This window comes from Pongo pygmaeus, chromosome 4 (assembly GCF_028885625.2).
Source record: "Pongo pygmaeus isolate AG05252 chromosome 4, NHGRI_mPonPyg2-v2.0_pri, whole genome shotgun sequence".
Classification (NCBI taxonomy): Eukaryota; Metazoa; Chordata; class Mammalia; order Primates; family Hominidae; genus Pongo; species Pongo pygmaeus.
In genome coordinates, this window is record NC_072377.2 from 65977723 (window position 1) to 66004293 (window position 26571).

Consider the following 26571-nt stretch of genomic DNA (forward strand, 5'->3'; position numbering starts at 1 on the left):
TTTGGGAAGCTGAGGCTGGCAGATTTCTTGAGCTCAGGGGTTCAAGACCAGCCTGGGGAACATGGCAAAACCCTGTCTCTACAAAAAATCTAAAAAAAAATTAGCTGAGCATGTGGCGTGCGCTTGTAGTCCCTGCTATGCAGGAGGCTGAGGTGGGAAGATCACTTGAGCCTGGGAGGTTGAGGCTGCAGTGAGCCAAGATCGCACCACTGTACTCCAGCCTGGGTAACAGAGCAAGACCCTGTCTCAAAAAGAAAAAGAGAATGCAGTGAAAGAAATAAAGATTTACTTACATATATACATCACAACAACAGAATGAAGGACAAAAACCATATGACCACTCAACAGATACAGAAAAAAAGCATTAGATAAAATTCAACATCCATTCATAACAAAAACTCTCCATAACTTAGGTACAGAAGGAATATAACACAATAAAAGCCATATATGACAAACTCACAGCTAACATCATTGAACAGAGAAAAGCTGCAAGCTTTTCCTCTAAGAATTAGAACAAGATAAGATGCCCAGTTTCACCACTCTTACTGAAAATAGTACTGGAAGTCCTAACTAGAGCAATTAAGCAGGAGAAAGAAATAAATGACATATAAATTGGAAAAGAGGAAGTCAAGTACTCCCCTTTCACAAATGACATAATCTTATATAGAGAAAATCCTAAGATGCCACCAAAAAATTCAGAACTGATAAATTCAATAAAGTTATAGGATACAAAATCAACATACAAAAATCAGTAGCATTTCTATACACCAATAACAAACTAGCTGAAAAGAAATCAAAAAAGCAATCCCATTTATACTAGCTACAAAAAAAAATACCTAGGAATAAATTTAACAAGGAAGTAAAAAAATCTCTATAATGAAAACTACAAACACTGTTGAAAGAAATTGAAGAGACACACAAAAAAATGGAAAGACATCCCATGCTCATGGCTCAGAAGAATTAATGCTGTTAAAATGACCATACTACCCAAAGCAATCTACAGATTCAATGCAATCTTTATCAAATTACAATGACATTCTAGAGAACACAAAAAAAAAATCCTGAAATTTGTATGTATCCACAAAAGACCTTGAATAGCTAAAACAATCACAAGCAAAAAGAACAAAGCTGACAGCATCACACCACCTGACATCAAAATATACTACAAAGCAACAGTAATGAAACAAAATGATGTTGGTATAAAAATATACATAAACCAATGGAACAGAAAAAAGAACTCAGAAATAAATCCACATGTTTACAACCAAATGATTCTCATAGCCAAGATGCCAAGAACATACATGGGGGAAAGGATATCCTTTTCAATAAGCTAGAAAAACTGGATATCCTTATGCAGAAGAATGAAACTAGACGCCTATCACTCACCATGTATAAAGGTCAACTCAAAATGGATTAAACACTTAACTGTAAGACCTGAAACTATAAAACTACTAGAAGAAAACAGGGGAAATGTTTCAAGGACACTGATCTAGGCAAAGACTTTATGGGTAAGACTACAAAAGCACAGGTAACAAAAACAAAAATAGACAAATGGAACTATATCAAACTAAAAAGCCTCTGCATAGCAAACAACACAATGAAGAGTAAACCCGAAGAATGGGAGAAAATATTTGAAAACTATTCATCCAACAAGGGACTAATATCCAGAATATATAAGGAGCTCAACAACAAAACTCAAATAATCCAATTAAAAAATGGGCAAAGGATCTGAATAGATATTTCTCAAAAGAAGACATACAATTGACCGATAAGTATGTGAAAAAAATGCTCAACATCACTAATCATGAGGGTAATGCAAATGAAAATCACAATGAGATACCATCTCACTTCAGTTAGAATGGCTATTATCAAAGACAAAAAATAACAAATGCCAGCAACAAATGCTGGCAGGAAGGCAGAGAAAAGGGAACTCTCATACACTGTTGGGGGGAAAGTAAATTAGGATAACTACTATAGAAATCAGTATGGTTTTAGGTCTAACATTTAAGTCTTTAATCCATCTTGAATTATTACCATTTGACCCAGCAATCCCATTACTGGCTATATACCCAAAGGATTATAAATCATGCTACTATAAAGACAAATGCACACGTATGTTTATTGCAGCACTGTTCACAGTAGCAAACATTGGGAACTAACCCAAATGTCCATCAATGATAGACTAGATTAAGAAAATGTGGCACATGGAGGTTCCAAGAGGGCCAAATAGGAACAGATCCAGTCTACAGCTCCCAGTGCGAGCGACACAGAAGACAGGTGATTTCTGCATTTCCAACTGAGGTACTGAGTTCATCTCACTGGGGCTTGTCGGACACTGGGTGCAGGACAGTGGGTGCAGCCCACTGACCGTGAGGCATCGCCTCACCCGGGAAGCGCAAGGCGTCCGAGAATTCCCTTTCCTACCTAAGGAAGCCATGACAGATGGCACCTGGAAAATCGGGTCACACTCACCCTAATACTGTGCTTTTCCAACAGTCTTAGCAAATGGCACGCCAGGAGATTATATCCCACGCCTGGCTCAGAGGGTCCCACGCCCACAGAGCCTTGCTCACTGCTAGCACAGAGGTCTGAGATTGAACTGCAAGGCAGCAGCAAGGCTGGGCGAGGGGCGCCCGCCAATGCCAAGGTTTGAGTAAGTAAACAAAGCAGCTGGAAAGCTCGAACTGGGTGGAGCCCACCGCAGCTCAGTGAGGCCTACTGGCCTCTGTAGATTCCACCTCTGGAGGCAGAGCACAGCCAAACAAAAGGCAGCAAAACCTTCTGCAGATTTAAACGTCCCTGTCTGACAGCTTTGAAGAGAGTAGTGGTTCTCCCAGCACGGAGTTTAAGATCTGAGAATGGACAGACTGCCTCCTCAAGTGGGTCCCTGACCCCCGTAGCCTAACTGGGAGGCACCCCCCAGTAGGGGCCAACTGACACCTCATACGGCCAGGTGCTCCTCTGAGACAGAGCTTCCAGAGGAACAATCAGGGAGCAACATTTGCCATTCTGCAATATTTGCGGTTCTGCAGCCTCTGCTGCTGATACCCAGGCAAACACGGTCTGGAGTGGACCTCCAGCAAACTCCAACAGACCTGCAGCTGAGGGTCCCGACTGGTAGAAGGAAAACTAACAAACAGAAAGGACATCCACACCAAAACCCCATCTGTACGTCACCATCACCAAAGACCAAAGGTAGACAAAAACCACAAAGATGGGGAGAAACTAGAGCAGAGAAGCTGAAAATTCTAAAAATCAGAGCGCTTCTTCTCCTCAAAAGGAACGCAGCTCCTCGCCAGCAATGGAACAAAGCTGGATTGAGAATGACTTTGACGAGTGGAGAGAAGAAGGCTTCAGAAGATCGGTAATAACAAACTTCTGCAAGCTAAAGGAGGAAGTTTGAACCCATCGCAAAGAAGCTAAAAACCTTGAAAAAAGATTAGATGAATGGCTAACTAGAATCAACAGTGTAGAGAAGACCTTAAATGACCTGAAGGAGCTGAAAAGCATGGCATGAGAACTACGTGACGCATGAACAAGCTTCAGTAGCCGATTCGATCAACTGGAAGAAAGGGTATCAGTGATAGAAGATCAAATGAATGAAATAAAGCGAGAAGAGAAGTTTGGAGAAAAAAGAGTAAAAAGAAATGAACAAAGCCTCCAAGAAATATGGGACTATGTGAAAAGACCACATCTACGTCTGATTGGTGTACCTGAAAGTGATGGGTAGAATGGAACCAAGCTGGAAAACATTATGCAGGATATTATCCAGGAGAATTTCCACAACCTAGCAAGGCAGGCCAACATTCAGAATCAGGAAATAAAGAGAATGCCACAAAGATACTGCTCGAGAAGAGCAACTCCAAGACATAACTGTCAGATTCACCAAAGTTGAAATGAAGGAAAAAATGTTCAGGGCAGCCAGAGAGAAAGGTCAGGCTACCCACAAAGGGAAGCCCATCAGACTAACAGCAGATCTCTTGGCAGAAACTCTACTAGCCAGAATAAAGTGGGGGCCAATATTCTAAATTCTTAAAGAAAAGAATTTTCAACTCACAATTTCATATCCAGCCAAACTAAGCTTCATAAGTGAAGGAGAAATAACATCCTTTACAGACAAGCAAATGCTGAGAGATTTTGACACCAACAGGCCTGCCTTATAAGAGCTCCTAAAGGAAGCACTAAACACGGAAAGGAACAACTGGTACCAGCCACTGCAAAAACATGCCAAATTGTAAAGACCATCGAGGCTAGGAAGAAACTGCATCAACTAACGAGCAAAATAACCAGCTAACATCATCATGACAGGATCAAATTCACACATAACAATATTAATCTTAAATGTAAATGGACTAAATGCTCCAATTAAAAGACACAGACTGGCAAATTGGATAAAGAGTCAAGACCTATCAGTGTGCTGTATTCAGGAAACCCATCTCACATGCAGAGACACACATAGGCTCAAAATAAAGGGATGGAGGAAGATCTACCAAGCAAATGGAAAGCAAACAAAAGCAGGGGTTGCAATCCTAGTCTCTGATAAAACAGACTTTAAACCAACAAAGATCAGAAGAGACAAAGAAGGCCGTTACATAATGGTAAAGGGATCCATTCAACAAGAAGAGCTAACTATCCTAAATATATATGCACCCAATACAGGAGCACCCAGATTCATAAAGCAAGTCCTTAGAGACCTACTAAGAGACTTAGACTCCCACACAATAATAATGGGAGACTTTAACACCCAACTGTCAACATTAGACAGATCCACGAGACAGAAAGTTAACAAGGATATCCAGGAATTGAACTCAGCTCTGCACCAGGCGGACCTAATAGACATCTACAGAACTCTCCACCCCAAATCAACAGAATATACATTCTTCTCAGCACCACATCACACTTATTCCAAAATTAACCACTTAGTTGGAAGTAAAGCACTCCTCAGCAAATGTAAAAGAACAGAAATTATAACAAACTGTCTCTCAGACCACAGTGCAATCAAACTAGAACTCAGGATTAAGAAACTCACTCAAAACCGCTCAACTACATGGAATCTGAACAACCTGCTCCTGAATGACTACTGGGTACATAACGAAATGAAGGCAGAAATAAAGATGTTCTTTGAAACCAATGAGAACAAAGACACAACATACCAGAATCTCTGGGACACATTTAAAGCAGTGTGTAGAGGGAAATTTACAGCACTAAATGCCCACAAGAGAAAGCAGGAAAGATCTAAAATAGACACCCTAACATCACAATTAAAAGAACTAGAGAAGCAAGAGCAAACACATTCAAAAGCTAGCAAAAGGCAAGAAATAACTAAGATCAGAGCAGAACTGAAGGAGATAGAGACACAAAAAACCCTTCAAAAAATCAACGAATCCAGGAGCTAGTTTTTTGAAAGGATCAACAAAACTGATAGACTGCTAGCAAGACTAATAAAGAAGAAAAGAGAGAAGAATCAAATAGACACAATAAAAAATGATAAAGGGGATATCACCACCAATCCTACAGAAATGCAAACTACCATCAGAGAATACTATAAACACCTCTATGCAAATAAACTAGAAAATCTAGAAGAAATGGATAAATTCCTGGACACATACACCCTCCCAAGACTAAACCAGGAAGAAGTTGAATCCCTGGATAGACCAATAACAGGCTCTGAAACTAAGGCAATAAAAGTCCAGGACCAGAGAGATTCACAGCCGAATTCTACCAGAGGTACAAAGAGGAGCTGGTACCATTCCTTCTGAAACTATTCCAATCAATAGAAAAAGAGGGAAACCTCCCTAACTCATTTGATGAGGCCAGCATCATCCTGATACCAAAGCCTGGCAGAGACACAACAAAAATAGAGAATTTTACACCAATATCCCTGAAGAACATCAAAGCAAAAATCCTCAATAAAATCCTGGCAAACCGAATCCAGCAGCACATCAAAAAGCTTATCCACCATGATCAAGTGGGCTTCATCCCTGAGATGCAAGGTTGGTTCAACATACACAAATCAATGAACGTAATCCAGCATATAAACAGAACCAAAGACAAAAACTACATGATTATCTCAATAGATGCAGAAAAGGCCTTTGACAAAATTCAACAGCCCTTCATGCTAAAAACTCTCAATAAATTCGGTATTGATAGGATGTATCTCAAAATAATAAGAGCTATTTATGACAAACCCACAGTCAATATCATATTGAATGGGCAAAAGCTGGAAGCATTCCCTTTGAAAACTGGCACAAGACAAGGATGCCCTCTCTCACCACTCCTATTCAACATAGTGTTGGCAGTTCTGGCCAGGGCAATCAGACAGGAGAAAGAAATAAAAGGTATTCAATTAAGAGAAGAGGAAGTCAAATTGTCCCTGTTTGCAGATGACATGATTGTATATTTAGAAAACCCCATCGTCTCAGCCCAAAATCTCCTTAAGCTGATAAGCAACTTCAGCAAACTCTCAGGATACAAAATCAATGTGCAAAAATCACAAGCATTACTATACACCAATAACAAACAGAGAGCCAAATCAGGAGTGAACTCCCATTCACAATTGCTTCAAACAGAACAAAATACCTAGGAATCCAACTTACAAGGGATGTGAAGGACCTCTTCAAGGAGAATTACAAACCACTGCTCAATGAAATAAAAGAGGACACAAACAAATGGAAGAACATTCCATGCTCATGGATAGGAAGAATCAGTATCGTGAAAATGGCCATACTGCCCAAGGTAATTTATAGATTCAATGCCATCCCCATCAAGCTACCAATGACTTTCTTCACAGAATTGGAAAAAACTACTTTCAAGTTCATATGGAACCAAAAAAGAGCCCTCATTGCCAAGACAATCCTAAGCCAAAAGAACAAAGCTGGAGGCATCATGCTACCTGACTTCAAACTATACTACAAGGCTACAGTAACCAAAACAGCATGGTACTGGTACCAAAACAGAGATATAGACCAATGGAACAGAACAGAGCCCTCAGAAATAATACCACACATCTACAACCATCTGATCTTTGACAAACCTGACAAAAACAAGCAATGGGGAAAGGATTCCTATTGAATAAATGGTGCTGGGAAAACTGGCTAGCCATATGTAGAAAGCTGAAACTGGATCCCTTCCTTACATCTTATACAAAAATTAATTCAAGATGGATTAAAGACTTAAATGTTAGACCTAAAACCATAAAAACCCTAGAAGAAAACCTAGGCAATACCATTCAGGACATAGGCATGGGCAAGGACTTCATGTCTAAAACACCAAAAGCAATGGCAACAAAAGCCAAAATTCACAAATGGGATCTAATTAAACTAAAGAGCTTCTGTACAGCAAAAGAAACTACCATCCGAGTGAACAGGCAACCTACAGAATGGGAGAAAAATTTTGCAATCTACCCATCTCACAAAGGGTTAATATCCAGAATCTACAAAGAACTTAAACAAATTTACAAGAAAAATATCAAAAAACCTCATCAAAAAGTGGGCAAAGGATATGAACAGACACTTCTCAAAAGAAGACATTTATGCAGCCAACAGACACATGAAAAAATGCTCATCATCACTGGCCATCAGAGAAATGCAAATCAAAACCACAATGAGATATCATCTCACGCCAGTTAGAATGGTGATCATTAAAAAGTCAGGAAACGATAGATGCTGGAGAGGATGTGGAGAAACAGGAATGCTTTTACCCTGTTGGTGGGACTGTAAACTAGTTCAACCATTGTGGAAGACAGTGTGGCAGTTCCTCAAGGATCTAGAACTAGAAATACCGTTTGACCCAGCCGTCCCATTACTGGGTATATACCCAAAGGATTATAAATCATGCTGCTATAAAGACACATGCACACTTATGTTTATTGCGGCACTATTCACAACAGCAAAGACTTGGAACCAACCCAAATGTCCATCAATGATAGACTGGATTAAGAAAATGTGGCACATATACACCATGGAATACTATGCAGCCATAAAAAAGGATGACTTCATGTCCTTTGTAGGGACATGGATGAAGCTGGAAACCATCATTCTCAGCAAACTATCGCAAGGACAGAAAACCAAACACCGCATGTTCGCACTCACTGGTGGGAATTGAACAATGAGATCACTTGGATACAGGGCAGGGAACATCACACACCACGGCCTGTCAGGGGGTCGGGGGCTGGGGGAGGGATAGCATTAGGAGAAATACCTAATGTAAATGATGAGTTGATGGGTGCAGCAAACCAACATGGCACATGTATACCTATGTATCAAAACTGTACTTTGTGCACATGTACCCTAGAACTTAAAGTATTAAAAAAAAAAAAAAAATACCAGTATGGAGGTTTCTCAAAAAAACTAAAAATAAAACTACCATATTATCCAGTAATCCCACTACTGGGTATTTATCCAAAAGAAAGGAAATCAGTATATCAAAGAGATATTGGTACCTCTATGTTTATTGTAGCACTATTCACAATAGCCAAGATATGGAATCAACCTAAGTGTCCATTGATGGATGAATGGATAAGGAAAATGTGGTACATATACACAATGGGACACTACTCAGCCATTAAAAAAAAAAAAGAATGAAATCCTATCATTCATGGCAACATGGATGAACCTGGATGACATGTTAAGTGAAATAAGTCAGGCACCAAAAGATAAATAATTCACGATCTCACTCATATGTGGGAGCTAAAAGAAGGAGCTTATAGAAGTAGAGGATAAAATTATGGTTATTAGATCCAGGAAGGGTAAGGGGAGAGAAGGACAGCAAGAAGTTGGTTAATGGATGCAAAATTACAGTTATATAGGAGGAATAAATACTAATGTTCAGTAGCGTTATAAGGTGAATAACAATAATTTATTGTATATGTTCAAAAAGCTAGAAGAGAGGTTTTTTTAATATTCCCAACACAAAAAAATGATAAATGTTTGAGGTGATAAATATCCTAACTACCCCGATTTGATCATTACACATTGCATACTTAGATCAATATATCACTCAGTACTCCATAAATACGTACCATTATTATATGGTAATAAAAATTAAATAAATTAAACTAAAATTTAAATAAATACATTGAAAATTAATAAAATTTAATTTAAATAAATTAAAGAAATAAATGTTTAAAGGCTCCTTTCCACAAAGCTTGATATTTAGAAGGATGTTCCTGGATTTTGACATTTCATTGACTCTCCATCTATTTTCAAATCTAACCTGCCTCTCGCTCATACTCCCCTCCTCTGTTTTCATAACTTGGCAGTAGTACTCTTTGCCCAAGGAAAGCAGTTAAGACACGGCAGGTAGGACAGCAAATGCTCTTTCGTGGAGCACTGTAATAGAAGCCTGCATGTATGCAACGGCTGGCTGTACACTCATTAGCTCACTCTCAATTCAAGGCATGGGCACCTTAACAAATGATTTAGATGTCTAAACAGATTTCATCCCAGATTAATCTAGGTAATTGGCAAAAGTCGGTGGTTAACTTACACAACTTCCACTCAGGAAAATGGAAAGCCATAATGAACTTTCAGGTAGTAAATGGTGAAAAAAAAAATACTGTTCCATTTATGACTCACAAGTATTCTATTAGAGAAACTGGAGGAAAAAATAATTATTTAATGGATGAATTTAATCTGTCTTGTGTACTCCATTTTTTAAAGGGGGATACATGGTTAAGTCTTAATATTGAAGTGAAACATGTTCTGGCAGTTAGTGCTGGGTAGTCGGCTCCTATTTTACTCTGCTGGGACTCATAAAGCCTCCTGGGACTCGATGGAAGGTACCCAATTTAAGGTCACAATAGAATAGAATGGAAGTTACTCATCCAGAGACTCTTTCAGACGTGTTCTAGCTAAATCTTGATGGGGTACAAGCAATTAAAGTTTCCCAAGAGAAACAATCATTTAAGAATTCCCAATAAAGTGTAACATGTAGAATCAGGGCTAAAATTTCCACTGCCTGATGCTATTAAGTACTAAGGTCTCAGAATAGGCCAAGATTACCCAATATCCTAATTAAAAGTGGGATCAGCAACGCCAAAACTAACCACCAAGTGGAGAGATGACTAATTGCCCAGATGACAATACTGGACGCAAGAGACTGCTGATGAAACTCCCTGAGGAAGTTAGATCCTAATGCACAGCGATGTCTGTTCTTCACCCTATGCACTCACGACAGACACTCTCACCCTGCTCTGCCTTTCTCAGCAGCTAGTCCAAGAGGGAGACAAAGAAGTGTTTCAGGTACGAAAGAGCCAGGTTTTCTCTGTGCAAAGCCATGTGTCCCAGTGGAATGCCCTCACTGAATATGTTGCAATCACACTCCTTATTTTTCAGCTGGAGTAAAAGAAAGCATGTAATAAGGGTCCATATTCTCCATTCTTTCTTTTAATCTGTGTAGATAACTCAACAATTCCTTTATGGACCTGTGTGACTTCATTCCTCTTTAGTCTTCTCCCACACCTGAATCTGAGGTTGGTCCCCTCCACCTCCAGCAATAAAACTGCCAAGTATGCAGTGAGAAGTGAAGTGCAAGACAAGCAGTCTTCATTTTCCCTTGGATTATCTGGTGGTAAGTGTCCACATGATAAAATAGCACTGAAACATGAGCAAAAATGTTTGCAGAAAAGCAGACTCACATTGTCAGGCTTAATCTGAGACATCAGGGGATTCTAGCATAATTCTTCACATGGGCCCTGAGCTGTTTAAAGATCACACACACTCTGCTACTAACCTCCTGAATATACCAATCCCCATTGCTCAGAAAAGCTGAACCCAGAGCTACTGTTTCACCATCTCAGATTCTCCAGGAGAAGTACTAAGTTATGGCCACCATCTTCCCAGGTGAGCAAAAGGCATGAAAAGATTACCTTACTGAAACATCACTGCAACAAAACACAGCTCTGGTATGCTCTAAAAAGACAAGAAAAATCCCAACTGGTTTTATTGTAGCAACACATTCAGTTCTCCACTCAACAAATCACAACTAGACCCACTGTTCGGTGAACAAGGTAAATTCTTACACATCAGGAAGCTTCAACAGACTTGGACCACATTCACTCATCTCCCCAATTCCTCACCTTCCAGGTTTACATGTTGCCATTACCTGTATAAGTGACGATTGTCTTCAAAATCTTCCTGACCCCATTTTCCCTTGATGTCTTCAATAACGTGATTCTTCAGGAATTTTTTTAGCAACTGGACTGTTTGTTTGCGGGTCACTTCAGGGCCGAAGTTTTGACTGCACCTCAGCAGCTCATGCAGCCAATCCACAGCTTCGGCTGCTGTGAAACAATGCTCATAGCTCTTGAAACAACAGCGATGTTTCCGTAACGGCATCTTAACACGAAAAAGCTCCACGGTCTCATTCCACTAGCGGAAAGAAAGAGAATGGCATTTAGTAATCAACTGATTTTTTTAAGATTACTACATCTCAAATAATTAAAGCAAAGAATGCAATTTTTCCACTTAAACTGCTTTAATAACAGGTAGAGCCTTGAAGATGTTTTATTTACAGGCTTCAAACTCTAATAAAGAAAAGTTTGGGAGAATGGATGCTGGTAATGGCTGTACAACACTGTGAATGTACTTAGTGCCATAGAACTATACACATAAAAAACAGTTAAAATAGTTTCATATTATGTATATTTTACCACAATTAAAACAAAAATAAAAACTTTTTTTTTTTTTTGAGATAGAGTCTAGCTTTGTCGCCCAAGCTGGAGTGCAGTGGCATGTCTCTGCTCACTGCAACCTCCGCCTCCCAGGTTCAAGCGATTCTCCTGCCTCAGCCTCCCGAGTAGCTGAGATTACAGGCGCCCACCACCACGCCCAGCTAATTTTTTATTTTTAGTAGAGATGGAGTTTCACCATGTTGGTCAGGGTGGTCTCGAACTCTTGATCTCAAGTGATCCAGCCACCTCGGCCTCCCAAAGTGCTGGAATTACAGGAGTGAGCCACTGCACCCGGCCTCAAAAATAGAAACTATTGATAGAAAAAAAACTCTCAAGAAAATGCAGCTTTTCAAGGGTGGTTCATCATTTATTCATTCAAGAAATATTATTTATGGAGGAGGTTGCCATCAAGTTGTCCTATTAATGGATTTTTACATAAATGAAGAACATACAGTAAATAATGATTAAAACTAAGCTCACTATGCAAACTTTGCTTTTTGGAGTCCCCTGTTTAATATGACTTTACCTTCATTCAGCAAATATTTCTAGGTTGCTTATTATGTGAAAGGCATTGTAGGAGGAGGAGGAAAAGAGATGAAAAAGATAATACAGTGCCTGATGTCAAACAGCTCAAGGCCACAAAGATAAACCTTTGAAAAGTGATGAGCCAGTTTTTGCTTACATGCAAAACAAAGCTTTTTGAAAGAATAGCTACTAGATACCTCAAATAATATATATTAGTTTAAAACTACCTCATGGTTCCTTTGAAAGGACCTAGAAGTTTAAGTGTGCATGACATCTTCAGATATCACATTGAAAAGTAGACTGGGTAGAGAGAGCTCAGTCTCTGAAGTCAAACACTGCTGGGTTGAGAGGCCTATTCTACAACTGACCAGCAGGGCAACCTTTGGCTCATTGCTAAACGAGCCTCCATTACTCCGGGTGTAATGCAGTACCCACATGACAGGGTTATTACAAAGACCAGATGAGATAATGTTGATGCAGCCTATCACAGTGTCTGTCATGAAAGAAGTGCTTAATAAACATTAGCCATTATAGCATCATTTCTGCTGTATTTATTAATATTATCAGGGTGGGTGTGGCTGTCAGAGCTGAGTGAGTTCATTGGAAAGACCCCAGAATGGAGTCTCCATTGGCCATTAGTCCAGCCTCTGCCAATAACTATGTGGCTTTGGTGCAGTTAACACTTTTCTCTAGGAATTTGTCCTAAATAAAAACATGGCCCTAGAAGCTCAAAAAAATCTCAGATTTTGGGAGTCAAAAATCATGGAAATTAAAATGAGAGGTCTGCTAAGAAACAGCACACCACACACTGATTGGATCCACTTCAGTTAAGTCCAGGGAATATATATCCCATTGCTTCCACTTTATTCAGGAACCTTGCTTTGTCAAATCAAGTGCATACTAACTCACTGTAATACACTGCTGGCCATGCTGACCACACAATGATCCTAATCTTCAAGTTAAGAAACACTGGACCACTTCAGCATAACAGAATCAATCCCTGAGGAATGGGAAAACATGAGGTATGGAGTCAGACCTGAGTTCAAATACCAGTTCTGCCATATACTGGTTGCACAGGGCCTGGCACATGGTTAAGATCTGAAAAAAATCCAGTTTCCTTCCACTACAAGATGCCACTAGGCGGCAGGTGAACTGCCATGTCTCATAGCATCCTTGAAGACAAAAACCAGATGTCTCTCTTAAATGTTACTTTCAAATAACTTCATGACAACTCAGCTTCTTTCTCCTTATATCTGTGAAGTTATATCAGTGAGCAGGAAATCAGGAAGCAAATAAATGACTTTTTTTTTCTCATTAGACTATAATATGTCCCAAACTTGTCTCCCCATTGTGTCTTTGTATATATGTAATCCTCATAATAACCATCTTTCAGAAGGAATTAAGAAATTTACTCAAATCTACCCAGCTAATAAGTGGTAGAACCAATCTGTATATTCAAATCTATATCTTGTATTTTAAAAAATCTATGTTCTACCTACAGTCTGCTGAAAATACAAAAATGTTAAAGGGAAATAACAGTCTCATCTCCATATTGTTTAAAGCTAGCTCTAGAAAAGAATCTCATAAGTACTTGTTTAATAAATGCTTATATGAGATGTGATCTCTTTTTTTTTTCAGCCACTTTACTTTTAGGGATTCACCATGTAGAAGCAGAAATATAACGGATTAAAAAGCATTTACAGGCCAGGTGCAGTGGCTTACACCTTTAATCCTAGCACTTTGAGAGGATGAGGTGGGCAGGTCACTTGAGCCAAGGAGTTCGAGACCAGCCTGGGCATGATGGGGAAACCCCATTTCTACAAAAAATTTAAAAATTAGCCAAGCGTAGTGGTGTGTGCCTGTAGCCGCAGCTACTCGGGAGACTGAGCAGGGAGGCTGAAGTGGGAGGATCACTTGAGCCTGGGAGGTCAAGACTGCAGTAAGCCATGATTGCACCACTGCCTTCCAGCCTGGGCGACAGAGTAAGACTCTGTCTCAAAGAAAGATAAAATAAAAGTATTTACAAGTTAAATTTTATTTAAACATGTTGAATTATATTTAATAAACCTGAGTGTTTTTTCAGAGAAAGCATTTATAAGTATTTTATATACTTATAAACATAAGTATATTTATGCTTTATAATCAGAGAAAAATTAGAACTAATTTGCCATTTTATAATCAGAGAAAAACTAGAACTAATTTGAATAAAATTGACTGAAGTGTGGAATAGCCACAAAACAAACTACTATCAATAGTTCCAAACAGAAATAGATATCATAAGTATAACAAAGTGGAAGAAAAACGTACAAAACACTATACATAATCTGATCCTATCTGCTTTGGTATATGCATATGAAAAGCTAAATGAATATACAACAAACTTTAAAAAAAAGGAAAGTCACCTCTTTTGAAGAAGGAATATAAGGCAACTTTTACTGTGTAACATATTTCTAATTTCTTCCTACATAATTATTTCAACATCTTTTTAGGAACATAGGCTCCCTGCCAGTCCTCCTAAAGTCCTTAAAATTCATAGTCATATTCTCATTTTCTCTTACTCTTCTCTTTCAAGTCTGTCACTTTACAAACCCTGAATCTTTTATTTCTCACCTCTCTTCCTATTTAAATCAGATTTTTCTGACGTCACCTTTTCTTTAAACTGTATTTCTGATCTCAGAGTTGTTTTTTGTTTTTTTTGTTTGTTTGTTTGTTTGTTTTTGCCCAACCTTGGGTCATGTTTTCCCTTCTAATCATGCCTTTTCTTCCAGATTTCTCTTCATACTCTCTGCTGCCCAACCACCTGAGAAACTATTATCCTATTTCTCTTTTATTTTTGATGGCTAACCTTCTCAGCCACATTCATAATTCCTGAGCATACAACAGCAGGAGCTTGAGGGACAGAAGTGGGGTTTGTGTATGCATGTACCCCAGATGTGTAGCACAGTGTGTGACCCACACTAGGTAGTCAACAAGCAAGCACTTAATCAATCTTTCACTTTTTCTATTTTTTTTTTTTTTTTTTTTGAGACAGAGTCTCACTGTATAGTCCAGGCTGGAGTGCAATGGCATGATCTCAGCTTAATGCAACCTCCGCCTCCCGGGTTCAAGTGATTCTCCTGCCTCAGCCTCCCAAGCAGCTGGGGTTACAGGCATGTGCCACCACACCCAGCTTATTTTTATATTTTTAGTAGAGATGAGGTTTCACCATGTTAGTCAGGCTAGTCTTGAACTCCTGACCTCAGGTAATGCACCCACCTCAGCTTCCCAAAGTGCTGGGATTACAGGCGTGAGCCACCACACCCAGCACTTTTTCTACTTTTTTTAACCAACTTCTCAAACTCACAAAATTTAATCCCACTAATTCCTAATCATGTCTTCCTCCTCGCCAAATTGAAATAGCTTTCTATTCTTACATTAATCTTTCTACTTCTTTTGACACTGTTATGAGCCATGCTCCAAATTAAGTTAGTCCAAATTTAAAATCTTTTTTAACTTAAAAACACACAGAAACAAGGCAAGCCACTGAGTAGGATAAGATATATCTATCATTTCCAAACAAAACAAAAAAAATCTATAAGAAAAAGACATTCCAATTAAAAAATGAAAAAAAATTTAAACAGGTATATCATAAAAAAAGATCTTCAAATGTCCTATAGCATATACAAAGATGTTAAACCTCATTAATTATCAGTGCAATGTAAAAGAACTCAAAAAGTCAATATCACGACATGGCTGTCAGAATAACTAAAATGAAAAGCAGGCGGATCTAATGATCCCACTTTTGGGTATTTGCCCAAAACATTTGAAGTCAAGATGTCAAAGAGATGTCTGCACTCCCATGTCATTTACTATTTACAAGAGCTAAGTTACGGAATCAACCTGAAAGTCCATCAACAGATAAATGAATAAAGAAAATGTGGTATACATATACAATATAATACTATTCAGCCTTTAAAAAAAGAAAGAAATGTTGTCATTTGCAACGACATGGATGGAAGTGGAGAACATTATACCAAGTGAAATAAGCCAGGAACAGAAAGACAAATAATGCCTATTCTCATTTATACGTGGAATCTAAAACAATTGAGTTCAAAGAGGCAAAGAGCAGAATGGTGGTAACCAGAGGCTGAGGGGAGTGGGGAACGGGGAGATAACGGTCAAAAGGTACAAAGCCTCAACTAGACAGGAAATTATCTTTTTTATTTGAGATATCTTGACATCATGGTGAAGATATTAATAATAATGTACTTTCAAAATCTGAGAGTAAATTGCAAGTGTACAACAAAAAAATGTTAAGTATCTGAGGTGATGGATATGGTAATTAGCTTGATTTAATTATTCCATTGAATTCATAAATCATAACATCATTTTGTACCCCACGAATATATACAACTATAATTTGTCAGTTTACAATTTAAAAAACTAAAATTTTTTTTAGAGACCTAAAAAATAAGAAAAAAGGTAGGCGATACTAAGTGCTGGTAAGAATGTGAAAGAACTAGAAATCTCATACACTGCTATAAGGAATGTAAATTGGTGTGACCAGTTTGGAAAACAGATTGGCAATATCTGCAAAAGCTAAATATCTGAACACCTTATAACTCAGCAATTCTACTCCTAAGCATATACCCAACAGAAATCCATATATATGTTCCCCAAAAGACACATTATTCATAATGGCACTATCCATAATAGGCAGAAACAACCCAAATGTCCATCAACATAAGAATAAGTTATAATATATTCACCAATAGAATGCAGTGAAAATGAACGAACTATTGCTACATGCCATAACATAAATGAATCTCAGAAAATAATATTGAGATGAAGAGGCCACATATGAAAAGTAAATACTATATGATTCCATTTACTTGAAGCTCAAAAGCAGGCCAAATGATCCATGATAATTGAAATAATGATAGCAGTTACCTTCATAAGGAGGTAGGGACCAAGTGGGGGAAAGGAGACTTCTGCGGTGCTAGTAATATGATATTCCTTGATCTGAATGTTGGTTACATGGGATACTCACTTTATGAAAACTTGTTGAGTTGTACACTTTTTGTACAACTCAACAAATTTTTTTGAGCATTTTTCTGTACATTATGCCTAATTAACCCCTAAAAACAAAAACACATACATACACATATGCACATGCTCACATACTAAAATTATTACCCACATGAAAGTTGGCAAATATGAACTGGTTGGTTGGGGTGGTAAACTGGATGTGGAAGAGAGTAGGGAGGTTGGAGAAGAAACCAAGTGAGTGGATGAAGGAGGGAAAGTATGTAAACAGGAAAAGCAGAGCAAAGGCTAAATAATGAATAGTAGAAAGGAAGCCCATAAAGAGTCCAAGAATGCTGATTTAACTTCTCTACCTATCCACCCACTTTACAAGGTTATTGTAAGATCAAATGAGATCATGACTATAAAAGTCCTTCGTTAAAAATGTGTTCCTCAAATTTAAGGATCATATATAAAATGTCCAGGATATCTCTTAAATTATAAGGTTCAATCTATTCTAGAGCTGGAAAAAATCTTTGGGACAAAATCAAGACCTTAGCAGGATACACAACTTAGCAAATGTCATTCAGGTACTTAGTCTGTGAATAAGATCTGGAATCCTGTGCTATGGACTTTTCTTCAAGTAGTCATTTCACTACACCAAGTACCTATGGATATTACCATACCTTTAAACAATTTTCACATATTTTTAATCATTGATTATTGATTTTTTTAATACATGCTCTGATACCTAGCTTTCATTTATCATTAGATTTTTGCACTGAAAAGGCATAATCAAGTATGTAGGGCCGGGGGACAGGTGAATAAAAAAGATTTTTGTTTATGTTGGTTGAACAATCATAATCATGAACTAAAATTACCTAATGCATAATACCTTATGCATTACATAAACGTAATGAAGACATGGCTCTCTGGGACCCAATATTTCCAAATATCACTAGGTATATCCACTAATTGACCCAGTCTGGTTAGCAGTTCTGTTGTTCTTTTAATTACAGAAGTAATAACACTCATTGAAACAAACAAATTAAACACAGAAGTACACACAAAAGAGTTTGCATGTCTTACTCCATACCTATCACATACAGACACACAGACAGAATTTTTTCTTTGTAGGTGTGTCGTTTATTGTTGTTTGCCATTTTAAAAAATGAGATCAATCATGTTGTATATGTTATCCTAAAACATGCTTTTGCACCTAACAGATATCTCCCTGAATCATACCTGCAGATCTAGCCCATTCTTAAGAATGTGTCATAATTTCTTCTGCCATTTTCTAACAAATGGTCATCCAAGTTCTGCCCAGTTCAATTTTTACAAATATGTTACAAGTATATACTTGTTTATATAACCTAAAGTACCAAGGCTTTTGTTTACTTTTGATAGATTTCTAAAAAGTATCAGCATATTTAAATCAGTTGTAGCAATTCACACTTCCACCAACAATGTGGGAGCCTAAAGCCTTACACTTTGGCCTACACTAGATGTTATCATTCCTTTCATTTATGCCAATCTATGTAAAAGAAATGATAGATCCATATTTTGTTTGCGTTTTCATATCTTTACCTTTAGTCATATTCATTTCTTCTTCTGAGATTTGCCATTTTTCTATTGGGTTATCTCTTTTTTAAAATCAATTTTAAGAACTGTTTAATCTGTTAATGTTTAAGGGCATAGAAGTTAGGAAAGTTAATCGATTTTGTTCAGTTCAATATCCTCACAACAAAGACCAGTGCCTGACATATAGTATACCCATTTAATATGTACTGATGAATATAGAATATTAAACCTTTTTGTCATATGTTACGAATGTTTTATCTTAGCCTATCAATTTCTTTACATAGTCTGTAGCTATACAATGATTTTGTTGTAGATGTTGATGTTTTTATAAGGAAATAATTATCTATTTTCTTTATCAGTTAGTTCAGGGTTTATTCTCTTAAGAAAGCTTCCCTATCCTGAGGTATTAAAATATTTATCAAAATTTTCTTTTAATATTTTAGAGGGTATGTTTTTTAATATGTAAACCTTTAACTGAATTTTATATGGTGGGAGGCAGGGGATCTCTATTTTTTTCTGGATGGAGAGTTGTGTTAGTCCATTCTTGCGTTGCTGTAAAGAAATACCTGACACTGGGTAATTTATAAAGGAAAGAGGTTTAATCAGCTTACGGTTCTGCAGACTGTACAAGAAACATGGTGCCAGCATCGCTCAGTTTCTGGTGAGGCCTCAGGAAGCTTTTATTCAAGGCAGAAGGTGAAGCGGAAGCAGGCTGAAGGAGGCACGTAACACAGCAAGGGGGGAGCAAGAGAGAGTGAGGGACAAGGTGCCACACTTTTAAACAATCAGATCGCACATGAACTCAGAGTGAATATTCACTCATTATCATGAGGACAGCAACAGGCCATTCATGAGTGATCTGCCCCAATGACCCAAACACCTCCACTAGGCCCCACCTCCAACACTGTGGATTACATTTCAACATGAGATTTGGAGGGGACAAACGTCCAAACCATATCAAGAGTCAATTATGCCATGCTTTTCTAAATGAACAGTAATACTATTAAGTAACCTTACATACCACACTTCTTGATTATTTCTATCCCATCGAGCGACTATCTGTTCCTGTGTAATATCATACAGTTGTCATTACAGTCAATTAATACCAAGTATAAATCTCTGGTAGGACAAGGCCCCTGTCTTCTTTGTAAGGGAATGTGAAAACTTCTTTCTTTTTTTTTTTTTGAGACAGAGTCTCACTCTGGTGCCCAGGCTGGAGTGCAGTGGCGTGATCTCAGCTCACTGCAACCTCTGACTCCCTGGTTCAAGTGATTCTCCTGCCTCAGCCTCCCAAGTAGATGGGATTACAGGCATTTGCCACCACACCCAGCTAATTTTTGTATTTTTAGTTGAGACAGAGTTTCATCATGTTGGCCAGGATGGTCTTGATCTCCTGACCTCGTGATCCACCCGCCTTGGCCTCCCAAAGTGCTGAGATCACAGGCATGAGCCACCGCACCCAGCATGAAAATTTCTTTTTGTGAAGTTCATTTATTTTTGTGAGGGAAAACTTTTTTCAGTTCTCAGAATTTTACTCTTCAGCATGAGCTTTCAATTCATTGCATTCTCCCACACAAGAAAAAAAGAATCCATTAGGATTCAGAATGGATTAACTGCTCTATTGCTACTGATGTTTATTTCATACTAGAAAATGTCTAATAAAACATCTTTATCAAAGTCTCATTGCCCCTTTTAAAAACAGCATTTATAAATAGACTTTTGAATTTATTCATTTTGATTCTGAATGGCATTTATCATTATGGGTTACATTTCCTTAATATATGAGATACTTTAGATTTTTCAAAGCCTGCTGAGGTCACCTTGGTCTCTGTTCCCACTTATTTCCAAATATAACTAAGGGGTTATTTGGCTACTCTGCTCAGAAAGAAAAATAATTATCTTTAAATAATCTAACAATATACCATTCTCAGTCACTTTTGGAAACAAAATATCCTATGTCAACAAAGAACAAGAAAGAGCTTGAATTTTTTTTTCATGACATTATATTTAAAGAGAATCTTTACAGCAAATGGAACAAAACAGATTTGTTTTATGATTTTAAAACACTTTTTGTTTTGCTCTACTTATTAATTTCAGTCCCCTAGTTTCTCAGGAAAAAATAAAATCACACAATTGTTTTTGCTTAACATGATGAGGCAAACTATAAGACATACACCTACTGCTGTGCATCCTGTTCTTTTCTCCAGGATATTCCATTTCCTTTCTTCTTAGTACCAAAAATATTATGATAGCGGTGCTATAAAGAAAACTGACTGGTCTGGGAGTTCAGTGACAACCAATCCTAGATCTACTTGTACTTGCCACAACCTCGTTGTGTGATCTTGCCATTCTAATTCTCAGATTCAATGAAAGCTGTATGTCTTTTAAAATTTATCAGTTGCATCAGACCATATATATAACTCAGAATAAGTTCAAAGAAGATTTAAGCAGTTTCTAGAAAAAAATTTCTTTCTCTCTACTTGAATGAACTATTTATACCAAGTTTACAAAGATGAAAGTTATTTCAATGAAAATGTATAAATGGCTAATTAGCTTCACATTTATCATGAGTTGGGGCTGTCATTTGACTTTTGTCATAACATTTTACCTAATCCACAAAATGTTATTTTCAAATAAGACTTTGGTGCTTAAAAAAAGCACCAAAGAGCTTTTTCTAAAGCTGTACATGCTTTGAGAAAGTAAAGTGAGTCATGAAAGGAGAAAATAAAGGCCTAGTTTTTGTATCCCAATAGATTTTTACCAAGCTTCCCCTGAAGAAAGTTTAGAATGAGCATGATGGGAAAAGGAAGAAATTGTATCCTGCGGATGGAGGGAGGAAAGGCCAACTAGGTTCAACAAGTAAAAAGAGGACTAGTCTCAAACTATTAAATATATGATTTACCTAGCAACAGCTTTAAGTCACAGCTGAATTACACTGGGGAAACAATTACAGATTTTACAATGGAAAGAAGCAGCTTCAATGTTGGCTGCAATCACTGACAGCAGGAATACTCACTTTTGAAAAAAAAATTGGCTATTGTTTTCTGTTTTCCAAATCTTAGTTTAATATTATGTTCCTCAAACACTATGAAGTTGAGAACTGAATTGATTACCTGGGAAATTGTGGTGAAACTGAGGTGTTTGTTTCATTTATTATCCATGTCATTTATCTTCTTAACTTAATCAACCTAAATTTAGCCTGAATATTATTTGTTAGGGACTGAAGACTTCTAGAGAGCAGAGAGCACCCTTTTTTAATTAAACAAATTCCTTTGATAATATTTTAATGTGGCTCAAGAATCCAGCAGTATCTATATATGGACCCTCTGCATCCATGAAAAGAAGTACCTCATACAATTCTGTGAATATGAGACTAAAATACAATTCCAATTATGAGGTAATATTTTTTAGTCTAATGCAGGAAGAATGAAGACTAGTCACGTCAAGAACCAGAGCCTTGCTATGTTTTCCTTATGTAAGTGCTGTAAATAAATTGGTGAAGAGAATGATCAAATGCCTTATTTTCCTCCCTAAAGTTAAACCCCAGATCATTCTGGTGTCTGTATAGAGTGTTTGCAAAGATGAGTGCAATAATTCTTCTCGTCCTCTCCACATGCACCTCTGTGGCTTTGCCACTCTGCCCATCAAGAAGTGGAGTTGAATTTCTAGAATCTGGATTTAGCTGTTTAACTTGCTCTGACCAATGAGATTTGAACAAAAAGTCACAAGCTGAAACTTCCTTTTAGCTACGTTGGAACCATGAGACCACTACGTGAAGATGCCTCCGATAACCTGTTAGAGATATCTGGCCCAGGTAACAGCCAGGACCAAGTCAAGCAGCCATCTTCCATCATCCAGTACTAGCCAAGTCACATTATTTGTGGCACATGAGTGACCTCCACAAAAGAACCATTGACATGAGTCTAGCCGAGATTACTGATCCAAAGGATGAGCAAATAAAATGCTTGTCTTTATGCCAAATAAAACAATGTCACAGACTCTCCCAATCCCCTTATTATTATTATTTATTTTTTTTTTTTTTTGAGATGGAGTTTCGCTCTTGTTGCCCAGGCTGGAGTGCAATGGCGCGATCTCAGCTCACTGCAACTGCCGCCTCCCAGGTTCAAGCGATTCTCCTGCCTCAGCCTCCCGAGTAGCTGAGATTACAGGCGCATGCCACCATGCCCAGCTAATTTTTGTATTTTTAGTAGAAACGGGGTTTTGCTGTGTTGGCCAGGCTGGTCTCGAACTCCTGACCTCAAGTGATCCGTCCCCTTAAATCATGTAAAATTTCATGAGTATGTGGCATGTGCAGTTTTCTGTGTAGAGGATCCTTAATCTTCACCAGATTCTCGAAGTGATCTATGAGCCAAATTTAAAAAGTAAAGACCCATCAGCCCCAACTATGATTTCTCTTCCAGAAGCTGGCCTTCTCAGCTCTGGCTTGACCTACTGGTATAGTGTGTGGCTGGCTTTGGAAAGAAAAGGAAACCCTATTTACATTATCTGTATCCCAGCATCCTCACCTCTTCCATGAGTCTAGCTGAGTAAGAGTATGGATCTTTGTTCCCATCTTTTCCTGCGTATTCATTATGATGCATGGAACGATGAGAGTAATTCCCATGTTAAATGTGGCCAGAGAGGTTGGCAGACCAAGGAGCAAGTTACCGTCCTCCCAAATTACCATTACACTTCCACAGAAAGTCCTCTAAAAACTTGCCAGAGACATTACCAAATTGTCACCCTTTGTTGCATTATAGTAAGCCTTTGAGGTAGAAATCACTAAAATTACTTGCTCCAAGTCAAAGCTGACCAAGTACACCTCAATACCAAAGCTTTTCTCCCAGAAAAAAACAAAACAAAACAAAAAAAAACAGGACCCAGGACCCTCAGGGTCTGCAAAGACTCTCCTAAAACATCTGTCCCGGCCAGCTCCTCATTTGGATCGGTGCTGACAGAAACAGAAACGCCAGGGGCCGGAAATGTGGCCAACGCGATGCCCCTCTGTTCTGGGCACCGTTTGTTCGAATACCTCGTCAGATATCATCAGGTGTCACTCAGGAAGGAGACACGCCCTGCCTGGACTGCCGCGAACGCTGAGCGTTACGGGGTACGTGGTGGCCCCTCAGGTTACCGACCGGGTCCGTTAGATTCCAGAGGACAAAAGGCAGGGAACAGCCTGGTCTTGGGGTCTTTAAATAGAGAGGCGCCATCTACTGCCGAGAACCCAGTCAACATCTCACGGACAAAGCTGCACTCACCCCAGGCCGGCTGAGCTCTGGGCCCCGTTAGCCTTTCTTTGAGGCTCGTCCACTAAAAGGCAGCCCCAGTAGTCCCAGCTGAAATGCTCCACACCCGAGCCCCGCTGGCCTGCGGAAGCGAAGACTGACAAGCACTCTGTCCGCGCGCTGACTGGGGGCTCGCGGCACCGGCGGCTCCGCCCAGGCCCCCGCACACTCACTCACCAGCCTGGTAGCTCGGTACGGCCCGGGCCCCACGATGCGATGCTCCATGGCGCGTAGGCAGCAGCGGCCGCAGCCGCGCCAGCGCGGATCCCCGCCAGCCGGAGGAGCAGCAGTTTGAATCACAAGCCCGCGGGCTCCGGGCGCTGATTGGGCGGCGCGGCAGCACGTCACCGGAACTGCGCGGGGTGGGCAGGGAGGCAGGCGTCTCCTCGGAGACCCGCGGCGCCGGGAGCTCCGGGTGCAAACTTGCCGGGGGCGAAATCTCTTGCCCACCCTGGTCCCACCGTGCGAGCACACCTGGGCAGATGCGACTAAGGGGCCAGGGGCGTCTCCCCAGCGCTGGACAGCGCTGTGCAGCGCCCTTCCCAGATTTCTGCGTCCGCGCAACACAGACGCACGTTTTCTCTACAAAAGGATCAATAATAGGTGTTATCCAGCGACCGAAACCCAGCTTTGGGCCGCGTGGATAAATCCCTGTCCTCCCTACCAAGTGCACTGTGAGCCTGGAGGTGCTGCTAACGCTGGGAGAAGCGGTAGTGAAATGAAGCGAGGCGACAGCTTTTACCAGTGTAGGGACATTTAAAAACGGGATAGAGAGCACAAGGAGCGTAGACAGTGTGTTAAGGGCAATAAAGAGCGGGAAGGGAGCGCCGATTCCTCTTCTGTTTGTTCTCACGATAGTCTTTTCTCCTTTAATTTGAGTTCTATGTTTTGTGCTGGACTGATAATTTTAGTCCTCGGCAATAGGGTTGTGAGTCCTTTTTTGACTGCTTAGAATTTTCCCCCCGGGAATTGCTAGTCCGATTTGCAATCTTTCAGAGGGACAAATGAAGTAACTCCATATACTTAGGACTCTGTACACCTACTCAAATTTGGTCATCTCCGTAAGTACCCAGGACAAGACGTTGAAGGAGTGAAGGTGTGCCATTCCAAAATATGCCTAATTGGTATATTGATTATTTCGAGCGGAAAACATTGGAGAAATGGTAGTTTCAAAAAGGGCAAGCTGACCTGCCTCTTCCGATGCAGCAGGCCACAAAGATTTCTGTGGGATGGGCATCCTCTCCCTACCACGGTGAGAAAATAGCCTTTATCACCAAAGGCTTGGAATTGAAGGCTGCAGTGGACCTGAGTAAACATTCTTAACGAAGTAACCCTATCTTCCACTAGGAGATATAGGAGACTTTTTACATATATCTTCTAGTGACTCCCCAGAAAATGTTACTGCCTTTGTGAGCTGTGGAAGTTAACTCGAGTCACAGGGCACCAAAATATGTTAGCAGCTGCCCATATCCGAGACACAGCCCCAGAGTATGTTACAGGCAGCGAATCCCTACAGATCTGCAGCAACCTCAATTCTTGCCTCCTCAGAAGAAAGAGTTCGACTGAGAGGCATAAGGCAGAAGGAGAGACCAAGGCAAGTATTAGACCAGAAGTGAAAGTTTATTAAAAAGCTTTGAATGAAAGGAAGTACACTTGGAAGAGGGCCAAGCTGGTGACTTGAGATCTAGTGCGTAGTTTGACCTTTTGACCTGGGGTTTTATATGTTGGCATACTTCTGGGGTCTTGCTTTTGGGGCTTTGCATTACTTCTCTCCTGATTCTTCCCTTAGAGTGGGCTGTCCACAGGCGCATACTTGAGCCCACTTGCCCAACTCCTAAGATCTTATCGGGAAGCCGCTGACCAACAGTTCAAGTGTTTTCTATTAGGAGACTGCCTTTCCCTGGTGCCGGCTGTGACCACCCATTATTTCAGAGAGACAATTAACAACCACCTGACCATCACCTGATGGCTGCCTGACATTCCTGATGTGTGTGTGTATGAGGGGAAGCCCTCTCCTGCCTTGCTCATGCCTGACTGGCTACCTACTGTAACACCTTAACCAGATTTTCTTTGTCATGGCTTTTCTTCTCAAATTTATCTCTCTCTGTCTAAAAAAATGAATAAAAGCATCTTACTTTGCCACTTCTTCAGACTTCACTCTCTTGTGAAGATCCCCATGTGCATGTAAACTAATAAAATGTGTATACTTTTCTCCTGGTAATCTTCCTTGTGTCAATGTGGTTTCTAGATACAGCTGGAGAGCTCATTAAGAGGTAAAAGGGAGCTTGGAGGTGATCTCTGGCTCCCCTATAACATCATAAGAAAGAGCAAAGTAAGGGATTGGACCACCTCTTTATCCTCAAAACTACACCACTACCACCACCCATTTGCTGCTTTAGGTTTTTATTTAGAAAGCCCAAGAAATGTCCTGAGATGATACATATATATTGCTTTTGTAATTAGAAAAAGCAATTTAAAATTTTTTTTCTTACTTCCAGTAAG

At 39.4% G+C, this 26571-nt stretch overlaps 1 protein-coding gene across 2 annotated transcripts in view; it reads right to left on the reverse strand.

Moving 5' to 3' along the window:
* DEPDC1B (DEP domain containing 1B) overlaps positions 1-24385 on the reverse strand; it is a 106199-nt gene extending 81814 nt beyond the window's left edge. The window contains exons 1-2 of one of the 2 annotated variants that reach the window (XM_054488765.2): positions 24247-24385; positions 11104-11369 (exon numbers count right to left, since the gene is read on the reverse strand). In XM_054488765.2, the coding sequence (XP_054344740.1) occupies positions 11104-11369; positions 24247-24294 (314 nt within the window). In that variant the 5' untranslated portion in view covers positions 24295-24385. Of the gene's footprint in view, positions 1-11103; positions 11370-23813; positions 23946-24246 lie in introns of those variants that run through there. The other variant, XM_063664838.1, reaches the window with a different exon arrangement.
* Between the last annotated feature and the right edge of the window lie 2186 nt (positions 24386-26571).